Source organism: Pezoporus occidentalis, unplaced genomic scaffold, assembly GCF_034315485.1.
Source record: "Pezoporus occidentalis ecotype Australia unplaced genomic scaffold, CSIRO_AGI_Poc_V1 ctg281, whole genome shotgun sequence".
NCBI classification, from domain to species: domain Eukaryota; kingdom Metazoa; phylum Chordata; class Aves; order Psittaciformes; family Psittacidae; genus Pezoporus; species Pezoporus occidentalis.
The window spans coordinates 1-20,057 of NW_026914730.1; the positions used below are offsets into that span (position 1 = coordinate 1).

The 20,057-nt window shown below is 42.3% G+C and overlaps 1 protein-coding gene across 4 annotated transcripts in view; it reads right to left on the minus strand.

Moving 5' to 3' along the window:
- Positions 1–9,582: 9,582 nt before the first annotated feature.
- SMAD1 (SMAD family member 1) overlaps positions 9,583–20,057 on the minus strand; it is a 48,878-nt gene continuing 38,403 nt past the window's right edge. For all 4 annotated transcript variants that reach the window (XM_062625737.1, XM_062625736.1, XM_062625734.1 and 1 more), the window contains exons 5-7: positions 15,264–15,485; positions 12,890–13,146; positions 9,583–11,001 (exon numbers count right to left, since the gene is read on the minus strand). In XM_062625737.1, the coding sequence (XP_062481721.1) occupies positions 10,858–11,001; positions 12,890–13,146; positions 15,264–15,485 (623 nt within the window). In that variant the 3' untranslated portion in view covers positions 9,583–10,857. The remainder of the gene's footprint in view (positions 11,002–12,889; positions 13,147–15,263; positions 15,486–20,057) is intronic.

The following is a 20,057-nucleotide window of genomic DNA, read 5'->3' on the forward strand; positions in this document are numbered from 1 at the left end:
AGCCCCTTGGTTTTAATAGTCTTCTTCCTCCTTTTTTTTTTTTTGTTGCTGTTCCCCAGCTTCCTGGGTTAACGGCCTCCTTCTTTCCTCCGTGAACTATAGGGGACGCTTGAGGCCCCTGCACAGTTTGGGCCTGCAGCAAGCAGTCCTGCTTCCTCTCAGCTTCCCTGACATCTCGCAGTCTATTGACAGCATCCCGCACCTCAGCCCCTGCTGCAGGAGGACCTCCACCAGGGAGCACCGGGTGCAGCCCTGCCCATTGTGCACCTTCCCCTCACAAGCCCAGTGCAGGCACCCTCTACACTCCGACCTCTGCACTGCAGCCTCCCCTCTCATCGGCTCTGTCTGGGTGCCTACGCTGGCCACCGCCGGGGCACCCGGAGCCCAGCTCCCAGACCAGGCCCTGGTCATGAGGCGAGCGTTCCCCATCCCGCAGGCCTGCCCGCGCTAACTGCCTCCACCCGCCCTGGTCGCCGCGATCCCCGGGGCAGGTTTTTAACCAGCCAGGGCTGGTGCCGCTCCTCCGGGCACCGCCCCCTGTGAGTCCCTGCTCGCGTCAGGAGCTTAGGGTGGTCCCACCCGGTTCCCAGCAGGTCTCAATGCTCGCCTGGGTTTCCCCGCCTCGAGAAAACTCCACTGTATGCCACTGTCTGCCGTGAGTCCCTGATCCACTGAGGAATGTGCTTTCCGTGGAGATGCTCGCTTAGGCAGATCTTGTTCAAGGGGCTCTCAGATGCTTAGGCACCTTTTCAGTTCTTCTGTGTGCTTTCGGTGCTTTTGTGGGCTTCCATCTCTCACATTTGCATCAAAGTACATGCTCTTATGGGCACCAGCTTTCCCTTTGCTACAGAAAATCCTTTTTTTTTGGGGGGGGGGGGGGGAGAGACACAGTCTTGGCTACTCTTTGCAATATGCTTTTGAGACACTTGGAGAAAAGACAGTTTAAAAATGCTAAGTATTATTTTCTTAGTTATTGCAATATTTTCCCTTCGCTTTGAAAAAGGCACACTTCCCTCTGAAATGAAAGTTTCCATGCCAAATTTATCTTTTAAAAGTGTCTAACATCCCAGGAAATAAATAACAGAAATGTCACAGCATAAAATACAATCTCTTCTTTGTGGAAAATTTTGTCGTATTTTATCTGCATGCTAAATTTGCATGTGAATGGACAAGCATTCATGGTGAAACCATTAAGCCCTCACTGGGTGAAAGGAAATACAAATAGTTTGAAAAATGAATACAAATACACATGCAAGCTGTTTGTTTTCCCAGCATGATATATGGGGTTTTTCTCCTCTGTATTAGTTCAAAATGTGAATACATTAGGGGCTTAAAGAGCTGGAAACATTCAAAAATATTCTGACTGGAACCAGGACTAGATCAGAAAGGTGAGTAGGCTTTAATGTACTGTACCTTAACTCTAGCCAAACTCAAGGAGTCCTTTGTGAGATCACTTGAAATGCAAGTTTAAGTCCTTGCTTGCCTGAGGCAATCCTGAGTAGCCAGAATTGTAGATCCCCTATCTGCTTATCTTGTCCAGACCAACTATTTAGCGCTCTTTCACAGAAAAGCTGTATTTTTCTTACCCCAGATCTTCACATTGTGATTTAAGTGTCTCCCCCCCTTTAAGTTGTAGCCCTGTTGTCACACCATAGTTGCGATGCAGAAGTGATTGTGTGATTGTATTGAAATATCATCACTATAACTTATTTAACAGAATTATATCAGTCTCATTCTGACCTTTAAACAAAATCTATTAAACCTGCTGAAAGCTTTAGGTCAGCTCTCCTGTTGCAAAAGCCTTTTAAAAGTATTTGTAGCAGTGGGAAGGTGTAAGGAGCTCAGGTGGACAAGAATACCACCGTTTAGTTGCTGTTATATAAAAAGTTTAGCGACAGTCATCCTCATCATCTGCAAAAGGTAAGAAATGTGTAGATTATCCTCTAAAACATACTGCCAGTTGTATGAAAATGAGATTCACTGTGGTCTTTTTGCAGCTAAAGGTTTTAACTACCTATATTAATATGCCATCTGATCTTACAAAGGAACATATGCCAATCACTACTGGTGTTCATTTTAAGATTTTCTAATTAAACCAAAGCCCGTTGGAGATTGTTATTCTCAGCTCTGGAGCACTGAAAATATCCACTGGAACCTGCGGTTATTCAATGATTCTGGGTGTCCAGTTTAAGATATCTTGAAGATTCCTATTTTGCGGACAATGTGCGCTCAGAACTTTCCGGTCAAATAGCTTAGGGCAGGTCTGCAAGACTGTGGACATCAGTCTACTTATCAGTCAAAGATATGCAGGTGCTAAATACAGAAAACCCTTATTTCACTCGTATCATGAGACAAAGAATGCTTCTTTACACGTTTCACCTGTTAGCAGCAGAAAGCAAGTTCTGTTTCAAATGTACTATTGTGTATGTATGCGTTTCTGGTTCCTTGGGATGGAAGAAGTCAAGTACTGGAAGACGACTCCTTTGTTCACATCCATAAGCTTCTTAACTTGGGATCCTTTCTTGAAACATGTATCATTATTTGTCTCATTGTTGCTCTTTCTCTCAGATGTATTTCTCAGAGCTGTGCAATTCACACCTCAGCAGCTGGGTTTTCAGTAGAGATCTATCCTGTTCTGAGCAACTGGTTACACAGCCGAGAACTCATGAATAGAGTTTCTTTCTGTTATTCCTTGGTGAAAAATAACTCTTAGACTTCCCAGCTCCACCAAGGTCTGTCTCATCACACTGAGAACATAGACAGCAGCCCTTGCGCGCAAAGAACGGAAACAAAGTGTCAAGGGCTGTCTTAAAAGGAGTTTTCTGGGACCTGAGTGCCCCCTGCACCAATAAGCTCCATCTGCCCTGAAAAGCCTCACACCTGGGCCTTCCACACACGTGCTTTACTCCTGGACCCGTGAGCTCCATAGAGGTACAGTTACTGGTCTCTAAGCCTGGACTGAACTTTGCTGTAGTTGGCTCTATGCCTGCTCTTGCTCCGAGAGCTCATAGAGCCACTGAGGGTGGGTTGCTCATTATTCTTTGAGTTTTTCCTAGACCTGTCATTTCACAGCTTGTGTTTTTCTGAACATCCCTATCTGTTCCTGTCACTTACTCTACATAAGGACAATGGGATTTTAGAATCATAGAATAGTTAGGGTTGGAAAGGACCTTAAGAGCACCTAGTTCCAACCCCCATGCCATGGACAGGGACACCTCCCACTAAACCATGTCACCCTGTCCAACCTGGCCTTGAACACCACCAGGGATGGAGCATACACAGCTTCCCTGGGCAACCCATTCAAGTGCCTCACCACCCTTACAGTAGAGAACTTCCTCCTTATATGCAATCTTAACTTCCCCGGTTTAAGTTTTAACCCGATACCCCTTGTCCTATCGCTACAGTCAATAATGAAGAGTCCCTCTCCAGCATCCCTATAGGCCCCCTTCAGATCCTGGAAGGCTGCTATGAGGTCTCCACGCAGCCTTCCCTTCTCCAGGCTGAACAGCCCCAACTTTCTCAGCCTAGCTTCATACAGGAGGTGCTCCAGTCCCCTGATCATCCTCATGGCCCTCCTCTGGACTTGTTCCAACAGCTCCATGTCCACGGTTGGCTTTCTGGACTGCGCGTGTGCACTGCCTGCTCATGTTAAGTTTCTCATCGACCAGCGCCCCCAAGTCCCCTGCAGGGCTGCTCTGAATTTCTTCTCTGCCCAACCTGTAGCTCTGCCTGGGATTGCTCCGACCCAGGTGTAGGACCTTGCACTTGCCGTCGTTAAACTTCATAAGGTCAGCACCAGCCCACCTCACAAGCGTGTCAGGGTCCCTCTGGATGGCATTCCTTCCCTCCAGGGTATCAACCAAACCACACAGCTTGGTGTCATCGGCAAACTTGCTGAGGGCGCACTCAATCCCACTGTCCATGTAACCAGCAAAGATGATAAACAAGACCGGACCCAACAACGAGGGACACCACTCGTTACTGGTCTCCAGCTGGACATTTCGCCATTGACCACAACTCTTTGCGTGTGGCCATCCAGCCAGTTATCCTTCAAGTGGTCCTCCTATCAAATTGATGTCTCTCCAATTTAGAGACAAGGATGTCATGTGGGACAGTGTCGAACGCTTTGCACAAATCCAGGTAGGTGATATCAACTGCTCTACCCCTGTCCATCAGTTCTGTAGCCCCATCATAGAAGGCCACCAAATTGGTCAGGCAGGATTTCCCCTTAGTGAAGCCATGCTGGCTGTCACCAAGCACCTTGTTGTTTTTCATGTGCCTTAGCATGCCTTCCAGGAGAATCTGCTCCAAGATTTTGCCAGGCACAGAGGTGAGACTGACTGGTCTGTAGTTCCCTGGGTCATCCATTTTCCCCTTCTTGAAAATGGGGATTATATTTCCCTTTTCCCAGTCGTCGGGAACTTCACTTGACGGCCATGAACAGACCTGTGTACATTCAGCTTCTTAAGATGGTCTTGAACCAGATCCTCTCCTACAGTGGGCCTAGGGTCTTCATTCTCACAGTTTCTGCATTTGCCTTTCAAGACTTGGGTGGTGTGCTCAGAGCATTTGAGAGTGAAGATCGAGGCAAAGAAGTCAGTAAGAAGCTCAGCCTTCTCCAAATCCAGGGATAGCTTCCAGAGGGGGCCTATGTTGTCCCTAGTCTGTCTTTTATTCGCTACGTACCTATAGAATCCCTTCCTGTTATTTTTCACATCCCCAGCCAAGTTTAATTCTAACTGTGCCTTAGCTTTCTTAACCTGGTCCCTAGGTTCCCGGACAAAATCCCTGTATTCTTCCCAGGCCGCCTGTCCTTGTTTCCACCTTTTATAAGCCTCTTCTTTCCTTCAAATTTTCATCAGCAGCTCTTTACCCTAAATACATGGGATGCTTGAGGCCCCTGCACAGTTTGGGCCTGCAGCAAGCAGTCCTGCTTCCTCTCAGCTTCCCTGACATCTTTTAGTCTACTGACAGCGTCCCGCAGCTCGGCCACCTGCTGCAGGAGGACCTCCACCAGGGACCACCATGTGCAGCCCTGCCCATTGTGCACCCTCACCTCCCAAGACCAGTGCAGGCACTCTCTACACTCCAAGCTCTGCACTGCAGCCTCCCCTCTCATCTGCTCTGTCTGGGTGCCTACACTGGCCAGTCATCGGGAACTTCACCTGACTGCCATGATTTTTCAGATATGATGGACAGTGGCTTAGCAACTCCATTTGCCAGCTCCTTCAGGACCCGCAGATGGATTTCATCAGGTCCCATGGACTTGTGTATGTTCAGGTTCTTAAGACGGTCTCGAACCAGATCCTCTCCAACAGTAGGCCTAAGGTCTTCAGGTCTTCATTCTCACAGTCCCTGCGTCTGCCTTCCAAGACTTGGGTGGTGTGGTCAGAGCAGTTGCCAGTGAAGATTGAGAGGCAAAGAAATCATTAAGAACCTCAGCCTTCTTCAAAGCCAGTTCTCCCGATAGCTTCTGGAGAATGCCGAAAACGTATCTTCATATAAAGGAATGTTTTTACATGTCACACGGATGGCGGGGGGGGAAGAAGCTGCAAAGGGAAAATTAGAATATTCTTTACAAAGGCAAACTGTGTTGTCACTATCACATCTAAGCAAGCGACCTGTCTACTTAAACCAAACTCTTTGAGCAAGAACAGCCCGTTTGGCAGAATCCCCTCTGTAATACAATTATAGCTCATTTTACATATACTGCAATACAGTCGTAAGTGGGAGTTTTTATCACTGCAATGAGAGATCTTAAGTCCTGTTTACCATCTGAAGCATATGAAGATGCTCATTTCTTCAAAATGCTCTCTCCACAGTAGCCTCATCTGAACTTTATGGATTTAAAGTCTCAGATGAGCTGGCAGAATCATGAAGAGATGGTATCAATTTTTCAATTCACACCTTAGCAGCAGGATGAAAAGGGGAAATCACAAACCAGTTTCCAAGAGAAAACTAGGAATCTGCACCCATTGGAATAAGAATTCTTGTATTCCTGAAAAATGACTGAATCAAATTCAGAGTTTTAGACTCGGTAAAATCTGGGGGTTTGCTTGACATTACTGTTGATGACTTCAGCTGCACATGACAAGTAAACATACACCAAGTTTCCACATGTCATTTTTAACTGTAAAGCATTTATCAGACCATATTGAAAATGATACCCATCTTGTCCATTCATTGCAACAGACCTGCTCATCTTTGTACCCAGGTCAAACTGTTTAAGTCAAGGACAGAAGGAGACAGAGTAAAGACACTTTCTTTCACTTTCACTTCTCTTCTGCACAGAATTATAAATGTATTTGAAGAAAATGAACTGTGAGATGATACATGTAAAAGATACATTGCTCTGCCATGACTGGTGATGGTAGAGTTATGTTGTATATTTAGGCATACATCCAAAAAAAGGTGACTGCCAGTTCACAGTTATGAATCATGAATTTTAAGAGCAGAATAAGAGGCTACAGTGTGCTGAACAGAACCAACCAGCAGCAATTAACAAAGAGACCATCAAAACACAGCTAACTTCCATAATGTCAATTCAAAGGTTTAGTGTGGCAAGACGGAGGAAAAATTGAGATAGGCACACTAAAAAAGGACCATATAAATTTCATACATGTCTGCACTGATTTATTGTCTTCAATTGACAACAAACACAGAACTGCACTCTGAGGCTAAAAAATACAACTGCAGTTGTGGAAACATACCTACAGTAGCAAGAAAAGTGATTTAATAAGAAAGTAGCTTTATCAAACTAGGCAGCAATACAAAGTTAGTGAGCATTATAAAATCAGGTCCAGAACTCAGATACACGATATGTTAAAACATTAATTATTTCTCTCCGTATCTTCCTAAAACCACACAAGTAACTATGACTAGCTCTCTTAGCTTTCAACAAGTCTTTTAAAGATTCACTAGAGACTTAAATGGTTAAAAAGCCATCTCCACCTGGGTAGAATTATTTTCTTTCCAGCAGTTAAAAGCCAAAGCACAGATTTCAAAACACATTTAGCTCCATGGAAGTATTTGTTTGCACATATGTTCCCTGCTTTTCCCCAAATTCTTTTTCTAAAGCACTTATCCATACCTTATCAGTTTCTCCTAATAGGGACCATGTTGGGTTTTCAACCTGAAGTAGTGTCTTGTGTTTAACACTGCTGTTCAGAAGACTAGACCCAGGACATTATGGGGAAAGAAAACCAAATAGGTAGCAGGAACTCACCTGGTTACAGAACTGACACTGCAGACTGAGTTTCTAGCTCTCATAATTCTCTGCTTTGTGAGAAGTCAGCAAGACACTTTTCCTTCTGTCTTGTCCTTCTCTCAGTCCTTTCTGATTCCAACTATACAAAGCGGAGAAAATCAGTAAGAAAATTTATCCAAGGCACTCCAAAAGTCTTCACAAAAGCACCAGGCTAGCAGCTACCTCCTCCAAGGTAACTTCTGTCCTACCTCCTATTTTTCTGGCTATTAGTCTGCTGTGGTTTAACGCCAGCTGGCACTTAAGCACCACACAGCTGCTTGCTCACTCCCCCCTGCAGGGAAGGGGGAGAAAATTGGAATAGTTAAGTGAAAAAACTTGTGGGTTGAGACAAAAACAGTTCAGCTGGTAAAACAAATGCCACACACACAAGCAGATCAAAAAAAGGAATTCATTCACCACTTCACATTGACAGGCAGGTCTTCAACCATCTCCAGGAAAGCAGGGCTCCATCACATTTGATAGTAACTTGGAAAGACAAATGCCATCACTCCCAATGCACACTCCTGCTTCCTTCTTCTTCCCCAGTTTTATATGCTGAGCATGATGCTATATAGTCTAGAATATCCCTTTGGTCAGTTGGGGTCAGTTGTCCTGGCTGTGTCTCCTCCCAGCTTCCTGTGCACCCCCCGCCTACTTGCTTGTGGGGTGGGGTGAAGGTTAGAAAAGGCCTTGGCTCTGTGTAAGCCCTGCTCAGCAGTAACAAAAACATCCCTGTGTTACCAGTACTTTTTTCAGCACAAATCCAAAACATAGCTCCATACCAGCTACTGTGAAGAAAATTAACCTAATCTACCCCAGCCATAACCAGCACACAGTCTCAGGTGCTACTCCAATCCAATCAACTGGTTTAATACTGTGCAGCTGTGCCATTACATGAAGACACACTTTTTCCTTGCATCTAATGCCTCCTCACCACAAACAAAAAGCAGGGTAACAAAGAAAGAAATTGGAATGTACACTTCAACAGTATCAACAGCTACAAAGACTGGAAAGTATTATCAGAAATATTACCACTGAAGGTTTCTGAGACACTGCAGAGATAGTATCTTCTAATTTTAATCCCTGTTTAGGAAAACCAGAGAGGTATTGCAGCCTAAAACATAGAAGACACTCGCATTCAAAAGCAGTCACAGTGTAAAGCTGTCTTTTCTTACTCCAAAGCTATTTCAAACCTGCACAGAATCATCCAAATATGAAACCATCCAAATAGAAATGCTCTTAAAACTTGCATGATGGATAGTTACAGCACTGATATAAAAAAAAGTAACTCCCTCAGTGCTGCATTCCAGCTAAAGAAAGGAAAGTGGCTGGGAACAACTGGAAGTTAATGAAAATGGAAAAAACAAAGACACTGACTGAACAGCAAAGAGCATTTTTTCTCTTTTTGGTCATCTTTAAATTCTACTTATGTTTAAGACTTACATTTGTGCTATGAATGCTTCTTTATGAAAAATATGTGTTAAACTGAATTAAAAAAAAACAAATAGATCTGTTCATGGAACTTATAAATACAAAAAAAGTCACTAACCATGTTCTCCTAAAAAGGGAACTTGAACATTATGGACTTTTTTCTCCTTCAGCAGAGAAAAGAGGGTTAGTTTAAAAAATGTATGTATGTATACTGAACGAAGCAAAGGAATTAACTTTATAAAAAAAAAACAAAACAACAAAACAGGGACTGACTCTCCCAAAAGGGCTATTTATTACTCAGTACAGTGACATAAACATACATACATACATGTGGCTGGACACACATTCATCTCTGCTCTTCAGCCTTCCCTCATGCTCAAGCACTGCATGGACCATTATAGCCAGGCACAGACACTGGATCTCTAACCAAACCCCAGTTCTCTCAAACTCCCATCATCCAGCACTTGACAGCCACTTGGCAGCTGTAAAGGGACAGTCCTTCCGTCACCTCCCCTGAGCAAAGGCAGAGGCATGGGAAAAGGAGCATGGAGGCTCTCCACCACAACCATGGCAAGGAGCAGTGAGAGCCCACTGACCATGCAACCTCAGCAAAATCTCCTCTCATACAAATATTGTGCGTTGAAAACTCACAGACATTTAATTAAGTGGCCAGAATACTTTAGTGGTACTGCAACCATTCTAATCTTTCCTGGCTAACAAATCTTTCTCTAGAGTACCCCTTTAGAGTACCCATTTATCTCATATACTGAGTTTAGCAGGGTTACTAACCTGTACTGATCATAAGTGTCTAAGCTCAGCATATCTTCATTTTTAGTTGTTCCTTCTCCAAGACCGTATCTTTATGTTATTTGTTAAGAGTCTACTAAGAAGTGGACAAGACAAGGTTTTAATCAAATGTAAGCAGTAACAACAGGTTTTATTCAAAACTTCCAGTAAAGAGGACCCACCAGTTTTGGAATAAAGGTACTTGAAGTACTACAGCTTACATGAATATAAAAGATCAATGAGAAGAAAATAAACCAAGCAGTAAAAAAAAAAAAAAAAAATAATTAAAAATATATGTTTTCTTTAAAGTTTGAAATAGACCCACACAGGGATTTTTAAGTCCTCCAAACAATCAACAGTTACTAGGTTTGGCAAAATAAGATTATCTTACAAAATTAAAAGCCTACTTCTGTTACATAAACTGTATAAAACCACTCAATAGTTTAAGAGCACTCTATACAATTTTGTCTTGAAATACATAGAGCTGCATCTCACAAACAGCAGGAATTAATCATTTTGCCCTCTTCATGGTTAAAAGAATTAGCCAGCTGCATGATTTCTGGGGGGAAAATGAAGAGGCAAAATTAGTTAGAATTAACAAGATGAAGCCACTCTAAAAATGAAATGCACAGCAAAACTCAGACCTTAGTTTAAACTAACAAGCTATGTTTACAATATATCCTACATTTCAGTTGTCATTTTGCCTTCCCACTCCCACCTCCCCCCCTTCAAATATTCCTAATTCCTTTATGGTCTAAATCTAGTTAATTTCTAAACTTTCAAATACACCGTACATACATTTAGCAAAAAACATACCTAACATTCTTACAGCAGTATGGTCAGGACACAGTTTCAAAGGTTATTACACAGTTACTGAGATTAAACCTTATGAGTTGTTTTTTGTTTGTTTTTTTTTTTCTTTTAGAGAGAAAAGCAACCATCAGCTGAGACAAATGGTTTTAAAATGTACTGCAGAGAGCCTGCAAAGAGCAGGCTTCACCAACATCACGCCAGAGGACAAGGGGATAACAACAGGAAATTGAAAGAGAATCTCAGAGTGCCAGCTACTGGAAGATCTTTCTGGAGATTGGTCTGACAGATTGTGGTTTTGGCTCGGTCATCCCCGTTCCACTAAGCCCCGCAAATCAACTTTGCAATAGTACATTACAATGTAAGCTAAAATTCTTGATAGGAACAGTATGTCAAAGGGATTTTTTTTTTTTTCTGAATCCAACAGTTGGTCACAGAAGTCAAGTCTTTTCATGGCTCTTATTCAGCTGTTGCCAGTTTGGGGTGAGAAGAGAGGGGGAATAAAAATGTGTGTGTCTGACTCATACATCTTTCAAGTATACGCAAGGCTCAATTGTTTCCAAAAGGCAGGAGCTTGGGACCTTTTAAGACACTGAAGAAATAGGATTATGAGGAGAGCCCATCTGAGTAAGTACTTTATCCAGCCACTGAAGGGGACCATGAAGATGTATCTCTATCCAGCATGGAGTGCTTGTCACATCTTGGCGATGATATTCAGCTCCCCAACCCTGTAAACAGAATGGTAGTAAGCAGGGAAAGGAAAATTATCATCTTATTTTATAATATCAAACATGCTACAAGCATACTTCGATCATCCTCCTTCTTACCAAAATAATCTAGCTTTAACAGTCATTATCAGCAGAGTAGCATAATACCCTTCAGGCACCAACTATTAACACATTTCAACAAACCTGAAGGGTTGGTTCTTTTTTAAATAATTAAATTTGGAGAAAGTGTCATTTTGAGATCTTTTCATCTCATAGAATGGAAGTCTTGAATTCTTGAAGACATAACCTGTGGCAGTGCAAAATTTCTCCATATCTCACTGCCAGCTGCATGATGTCCCAGTAAAGCCTCTGAGGAGGAGGATAATCAAGTCTTCTCTGCCAAGACCAAAACCAGAACAAACTGGGGGGGTAATGCTGCCAAACAGATCAGTAAATTAAAAAAAGGGGTCATAAACTGACATCATGGAAGTGGGGGTGAGGCATCTGTCTGACAAGAACCAAAGCATTATTCGCAGGATGGACATGATAAACAGAGAGATAAATGAGAAATATTTCTCTTTGGAGATAGAGTGCATGATCATTCCCCAGTAGGCTATTTCTTCAAATTAAGAGAAAACAGGTCTTGTTTCAGCTCATACCTGATTCAGTTGCAGTAATTACCACAGATATGAGCAGATATTTAAACAGCATGCAAAATCTTTTTTTCAGTGAAACATTTTGGGGGTAGGTCTGGAGACAAGACTAAAACAGCCACAGGTACACTTTGCTCTGCTCTGCTTTAACCCCTAATGAAGGAATTCCCCAACTCCAACACAGGTGTCAGCAGCTCTAAACTGTGCAGCACAACATCCAACACACACAAAGTCCTATGCAACTGTTCAGGCAACACTGCCACACAACTCTTAAGGATGTAGAGCTCTAAACAATTCACTCTGTTTTAGGAACCCCTGTCCTAACAGATCTGAAAATTTTTATCCTCCTGTCAAGCAGAACACTTCAGCGTATTACCATCTTCATTTGACTACTTTTACATATGTGACCAGCCCTTTTATATCACTGCCTATGCTGACACAGCCACATCACTAATCTTGACCTTGCATGCCCCCCTAAAATAGAAAGTTCTGTATATTTTGGGAGTTGAAAGTTATATATATTTGGCAGCTGCTGGTCAAGACCGATTTAGAGGGCTATTCTATCTACAATTCCACAACTGTAATGGCATACAATGCAGTCCCAGCTCAAGTATCCAAAAACACTATCCCCAGGAACAGGAGCATGAAGTTCCAATGGGCCTCTTAAAGAGCAGGAGATGGCGTGGACAGTAACAATGGACAAAAAAAGGGACAAAAGATGATGCTACATAATGAATTGGTGTTTTTTCCACTTTCAGGCCACATAATAATGACTCAATTCTTTTCAAAACTTACTTGTACTGTATCTTGCCATATCCCACAAATTAAAAAGACAAGCCCCATAATTCCAGAGTAATTATGCAAACAATTCTACATACATACAATTTATACACGTATTAAATGCAAGAATTCAACTGAAACACTAAAAATTTACAAGTGGCAATTCAAGGAAATTAAAACAGCCAACAGACATGACAGAAATGATTCACAAGTGACTACAGACTTATGTGAACACCTTCTGCAAGTCACCTCAAGCTTTCAAAGTATGTGCATCAAGACAGATTTCTGTCCAGAAAGGCAACTTTGTTTCATGACAATCTGTATGGTCTTACACTTAACAATAATTATTCTGTACCTAAGACTCAGAATTTACTAACAGGTCAATTGAGGGAGACACTGGTCCATTCAGAATCATGTCATTAAGAAAAAACAATGTGTTTTGCTTACAAAATAATCTCAAGCAAATTTTCACATACCTTTACAAAACTCATACGGAGCGTGCACATCTTTGTAAGCTCATACACTGTCTCAAAGCCATGGTTCACCGACTGAGCCAAAAGCTGAGCAAACTCTTGATTATTGAAAATCTTCAAACTGCAGCCACTGGGGATTTTGCAGACCGTTGTGGGATGGAACCCGTGATGGTAGTTGCAGTTGCGACTTTGCACAAAAATACTGCTGTCGCTAAGACATTCAGCATATACTTCCCCACCAACATAATAGAGATGAACACCTGAGAGAAGAAGGTTGACATAAAGAGGTTAGACAAATTCACACTGTGTATCTACTTTTAATGCTCTGCCTCAACAGAGATATATTTCTGCTTAGAGACAAACAATTGCATATCAGACCACAGAATCATAGAACGGTTTGGGCTGGAAGGGACTTTAAAGGTCATCTAGTTCCAGCCCCCCTGCCATGGGCATCATCTGTCTTTAAATTTCATCTTTACTTTTGTTTCATCAGCAGACAACTTGAAAGGAGGGTGTGTACGTATGTATATGTAAGGAGAATCGGCAATTCCTGCATTTTAACATGTTGCATATTCAACAGAAACGAACAAGCAGTAGTTCTGATGCAGTACACTGGATGGCTTGACCACCTGAACTTTTTCCCATTATATTTATATAAAACAATAATTGGGAATGCAGGTGGAGAGAGCAGCAACCTACTGCATAATCTGTAGATACTAAACCAGCCCCAAGCTGGATTCTCTCTGGAAATGTCCTCAATGCTATTTTGGGTAGCATGAGTTTTTTCAGCTTGGTTTAATTCTAGAAAACTGGGGAAAAAGTCTGGCCTTTACATTCCTCAGATTTAGCCACCAAATAGGCATATACACAAATCTTATAGGCCCTTCCCCTTCTACTGTCTGCTCCCTCACCTGCCACTGATGGCAGCAAGCCCCAGAAGAGCAACATACATGGAACCTTTGTGGAGATTTGCTGTCAATAGGACTCAGTTCCGAAGGCTTTGAGAAAGCAAGAAAATTTGCCTTTCACGTTCAAAAATGACTATTTGCTAGTTAGATCTTTAACCTCCCACAATGTCACAAGTCAGAGAAGTGAACAGACAGAATTTAAAAACTAAACCAAGGTCCAGTCTTACATGATGCGCTCCATCATGTAAGATTTTGCCACTTACTACGCGTGTACTTGTGTGAGTACATATATACTTCCACCTGATCTGCAATAACATTTACGCCTATGTCTTCAAGTTTGGGATTTACTCCTCCCTCCTTCCTCAAAGACTAACAGTTCTACATCATCATTAGCTGCATACATTTACTTATTCAAGTGTGTCTCTTCCACACTCTGCTTCAGTACATAGGCAGAACTCTGCTTGCAGCTGGGTTATTTTTAACAGGAAAATGAATGAGGTGTTAAATAAATATCCTGATACTTGCTAAGATGGATGGGGAGGAAAAGAAGAAAGAAATATTAGGACTTGAGTGGCATAACACAGGTCTGGTGTACTGCATGAGAGCTGCACAAGTCCTCATGTACAGTAAAGCTCTTCAGATCAAGGGCTCAAACTTGGAAGACCCAACAGTTCTCTTCAGTTTCAATTCTTTCCTCCTCTAAGAAGGAGGAAGATACTTCATTAATTGGCACTTACAAGAATACATCCCACTGCCTGGGACATGCTCAACAACACACCTCACTGTCTAGGGCACGCTGAACCTTCAACTGTCTCAGGAGTTTTAGAGTTTACTACTAGTGTAAACACCTTAAAAAATGTATCACAGGAATGCTCCATTGCAGAAGGCAATGTCAAGCTTTGTGTGTCATTTGTATGGCAAGTTCTTATAAAACTGTATTAACCCAGAAACTTTTCTCATACATGGAACACTGTCACAGCCATAGAAAGGAAGCACAAAATTCTCACTGAAAGAATCACCATCCTGAGAAAAATGCACTGGAAAAACTGTTTTATCAGTTTGTTTCTCTAAATGCGTGTTAGGATAGTTAATTTATGTTGGAACTAGGGCTAGCTGAAGATCTCATGCCAAGAACTAGAAGTTACAATATACACCAATAATCAAGGTAAGTCAAGACATTTAATTAGACAAACTTCCTTAAGCTCTCCTTCTAATTAAGACCATAAGCCTTCTGGCAATTAAAAATTGATTAAGTGTAAAAGGTTCCTGTAATTACACACCAGGTAAGAACAATACTTTGCTCATAAGAACTGGCCAGAAAATTATATACTTACCAACAAAAGCACTTAGTCCATGTACTTGGGAAGACCAGTTTCATCTTCAGACAAGTGACCTAGGCTGTCACATGTCTAGGGGAAATGCCCACCCTCTCCCAAACCCAAAAATAGATGGAAAGATCCAAACCTTACCTTTGCCAATATGCCGCCTTGTATTCTCAATGGTGGAGTTGCGGTTAACATTCGAGAGCAGTCCCAGACAAAATCGGTTCTTGTTGTTGGAAGGATCAGTAAAGCCATCCACCAGGACACTGGTGGAAGAAGCATGGAACGCCTCTCCAACACGATTATTCAGCTCATAGTAGACAATGGAGCACCAATGCTTTGGCTCTTCATAAGCAACTGCCTGAACATCTGTAAAGCAACGACAGAAAATGTTACAATCTAATGGCACTGGAATACAGGCTCAGGTTGTAAAGATTAACAAAGCTTCAGATTTTGGCTGCAGATCACTGAAAGATGAGCTGGATAAGCAACTGCAGCTAAATGAAGGCTTTTGTATTATCAATTATATTTGAACTTTTCGTAGCCACAGACATACAACAGAATATTTCACCATACCTTTACCTGCACAATACTCACAAAAGACAAGGGTTGGCATGAAGGATCAACAGAAAAGTGCAGGAAGCACTTTTCTGGGCACACAAAAAACAGGGCCCCAATATCCCTGCTCAGTTTTCCACACCACATTATGATGCGGCCCTGAACAGCAGAAAATGCTGTGATTATGTAACTCAGCTTCCTTTCTAATTTAGTAAATGAACTTCTACTTTATTTTAAACAGCTACCAAATTACCACCTCGGTGCTTACTGCAAAGTTCATAGAATCATAGAATAGTTAGGGTTGGAAAGGACCTTAAGATCATCAAGTTCCAACCTCCATGCCATGGGCAGGGACATCTCACACTAAACCATGTCACTCAAGGCTCTGCCCAACATGGCCTTGAACACTGTCAGGGATGGAGCATTCACAACTTCCCTGGGCAACCCATTCCACTGCCTCACCACCCTTACAGTAAAGAATTCCTTCCTTACCTCCAATCTAAAGATCCCCTGTTTTAACCCGTTTAACCCGTTACCCCTTGTCCTATTGCTAGAGTCCCTCCCCAGCATCCCTATAGCCCCCCTTCAGTTACCGAAAGGCTGCTATGAGGTCTCCATGCAGCCTTCTCTTCTACAGGCTGAACAGTCCCAGCTTTCTCAGCCTATCTTCATACAAGAGTTGATCCAGTCCCCCGATCATCCTCATGGCCCTCCTCTGCACTTGTTCCAACAGTTCCATGCCCTTTTTATGTTGAGGACACCAGAACTGCACACAATACTCCAGGTGAGGTCTCACAAGAGCAGAGGAGAGGGGCAGGAGAGGAGCACCTCCTTCGACCTGCTGGTCACGCTCCTTTGATGCAGGCCAGGATGCGGTTGGCTTTCTGGGCTGCAAACCCACACTGAAGCCGGCTCATGTTAAGTTTCTCATCAACAAAGACCTGTCCCAACACCGATCCCTGAAGGACACCACTCGTTACTGGTCTCCAGCTGGACATTTTGCCATTAACCACAACTCTTTGCATGCGACCATCCAGCCAGTTCTTTATCCACCAAGTGGTCCACCTATCAAATTGATGTCTCTCCGATTTAGAGACAAGGATGTCATGTGGGACAGTGTCAAACGCTTTGCACAAATCCAGGTAGGTGATATCAACTGCTCTACCCCTGTCCATCAGTTCTGTAGCCCCATCACAGAAGGCCACCAAATTGGTCAGGCAGGATTTCCCCTTAGTGAAGCCATGCTGGCTGTCACCAAGCACCTTATTGTTTTTCATGTGCCTTAGCATGCCTTCCAGGAGAATCTGCTCCAAGGTTTTGCCAGGCACAGATGTGAGACTGACTGGTCTGTAATTCCCTGGGTCATCCATTTCCTCCTTCTTGAAAATGGGGGTTATATTTCCCTTTTTCCAGTCATTGGGAACTTCACCTGATTGCCATGATTTTTCAAATATGACGGACAGTGGCTTAGCAACTTCATTTGCCAGCTCCTTCAGGACCTGCAGATGGATTTCATCAGGTCCCATGGACTTGTGTATGTTCAGCTTCTTAAGATGGTCTTGAACCAGCTCCTCTCCTACAGTGGGCCTAAGGTCTTCATTCTCACAGTTTCTGCATTTGCCTTTCAAGACTTGGGTGGTGTGCTCAGAGCATTTGAGAGTGAAGATTGAAGTCAGTAAGAAGCTCAGCCTTCTCCAAATCCAGGGTAGCCAGTTCTCCCGATAGCTTCTGGAGGGGGCCTATGCTGTCGCTAGTCTTTTATTTGCAATGTAACTGTAGAATCCCTTCCTGTTATCTTTCACATTCATAGCCAAGTTTAATTCTAACTGGGCCTTAGCTTTCCTAACCTGGTTCCTAGATTCCCAGACAACATCCCTCTATTCTTTCCAGGCCGCCTGTCCTTGTTTCCACCTTTTATAAGCCTCTTTTTTCCTTCCAAGTTTCCTCAGCAAGTTGCATAGTGTCAGAGAGAAACAACATCACACCATTGCACAAAAGACCATTTATAACCTTGGGTACCAAGAAGCATAGCAAGGTAAGTTAAATACATATAGCTGGCAGATCAATCTTTCGGCATTCAGGGTGTGCACAAATCTTTCTCCTGAGCTTCTCGAGGGAAGGGTAGGAGACTTCAAAAACCAAGAGAGAGAGACATTTGTCTGCAGAACACGCATGAAGCACATCTTCAGTACGAACAGATAATGCTTGGGACTGAAGGATGAAAAAGGGTATAATGTGCAGGACCCTAACAATTGTGCTGGGCTGAAGAGCTGATGAAATAGAGTAAGACATTATTTAATTAGAATCTTTTATTCATCAAGTGCTACCAAACCCAAAATCTGCAACTGTTCATCATCAAAAGAACTACTCGTTGAGCAATAGCAAGGATTTCCTGGAACATGGTTTTCTACCCTAAAACCAAGCAGCTCCTCACTGAAGCTGGGAATTACGCAGAATGCCAACAGGAAATTCCTGGTTCACAACTTCCACCCATCAAGCTCTAGAAACACATTAAGTCTTGAGGTAACACTTGAGACTGTGGACAGGGAACGATTTCTCCAGATGATACCAAAGGTCTACCAAAGAGTTTCTTTCCCTGTGGGTGTCCAACAACGGCATAGGTTTCTTCGGACATCTCCACCCAGTGCACATTCTTTCAAGTGACAAATACAGCTACAAATTACTAAACTGCATCCAAATAAAAGGAGGCTAGTAAAGGGATGCAGTTGCTTTATGTGGTTTTCTTTAAATGAAAGAGACTATTTCACTGCTAAGCCTAGCACAGTTGGACTTGATGCTGAAGATACTTTGCAGATTAAAGTTCCAACTAGAGGCTGAAGTGCTAAAATGTAAACCAGATTGGTATTACAGGAAAACTTGTTTCTCTGGCCACAGGTTTTCTTCTCCAAGCCCCAAATCTTTACTGAAATCAGCAAACTAAGACTAGAGTTCATATTTTCCTCTGTTCACAGATCACACCACTATGAGTTTTCTGACACACGCAAAACAAAAACCAAAAAGACCCCCCCCAACCCAGCAGATACAAAGGTGGCAAACAATCAAGAGCAGGATAACACACTGTGTTATCACTGCCAAACTTCTGAGCATAGTGTGTACTGCTGACCAATAACTTCCTTAAAACCCTGGTAGAAATGAGCTGATCTTTCCTGATACCCTTGCGTTGTCTATAATTTCATGTCACTGTAAAAAAAAAAAATAGAAAAACCCCTACCACTAATTTATTATTACTAAGATGTTACTACCCTTTTAATTCCCACGAAGATTATCACATTATCAAAGCTGCAGCTTTGTCCCACTTCTCAAAGTCAGAAAGAAATCTTGCCAGCTGGCCGTTCTTACAGAATTAATCATATCTCTCTCACACAGATTTCATACTAACTTCCTTATATTTGCTTTAAGTCACGCAGAGCAGGTGTGTTCAGTCTCTCTATTCCCAGCATGGGCCAGCAATGGAAATCACCCAACTTCATTGACAGGATGCAGCTTATTAAATCAAATCTCCTAAGACTAACAAATCACCATGAAGAACATGCTTCTAAAAAGTCTGCAACTAAAATGCTGCAATAAATTCACAGTAAAAGCTCTTCTTGTACAACCTGCAGCAGATTTTTTTAAAGTAGCGCTATTCCAGCAGAAATACATGAATAATAAACACATTAAGGCACAGAGATGTAAGGGTTGGTCAGTTTGTTTAAATGACGGAACAGAGATGAAAATCCATTTACTAAACTACTAGGAGGGAAAAATGCTAATAGACACAGGTTTTATTTTTAGAGGGTGAAATGTTAAAAAGCAAGAAGAAAAATGCAAACCCTTCTCATCAACTGTCATGTATTAGAGGAATTCTACAGTACTTGTATATTTTGTTTAAGGGACAAACATGCAAAGGACTGCAGTTAGGCATAAACGGTGATAAATGTACTTCAGGCCAGCAAGGACTACACATAGAGTGTAAGGGGCCAAGGAAAAGTGGAAATGCTAGAGATGGGTTTTATCACATGCAAAACTCACTCCATGCAAAGAGTAAACAGGCTTATACAAAAGTTATCCAAATTGTTCTAAGAGGGCAAATATACTTCCTGAAACCAGACATTAAGCTTCGCAACAAAGCAAGTTGAAAGAAAAACTAAAAATTAAAAAAAAAAAAAATCCAAACAACAATTAAATTTTTCATATACTTGTGATCATGTGATAAATGCACTAAACCCTTTAGTCAGCAGTCATGGTTGGCTGCAAAGGCTTTAGAAAGCAATGTGTAAACGATATCTGTGTGATAGCACATAAAGCAACAGGGTTTTAATACAAATTTTGAAGTCTATGGCAATGCCACACCACAGGCCAACAGCTCTGAATTCTGAACCA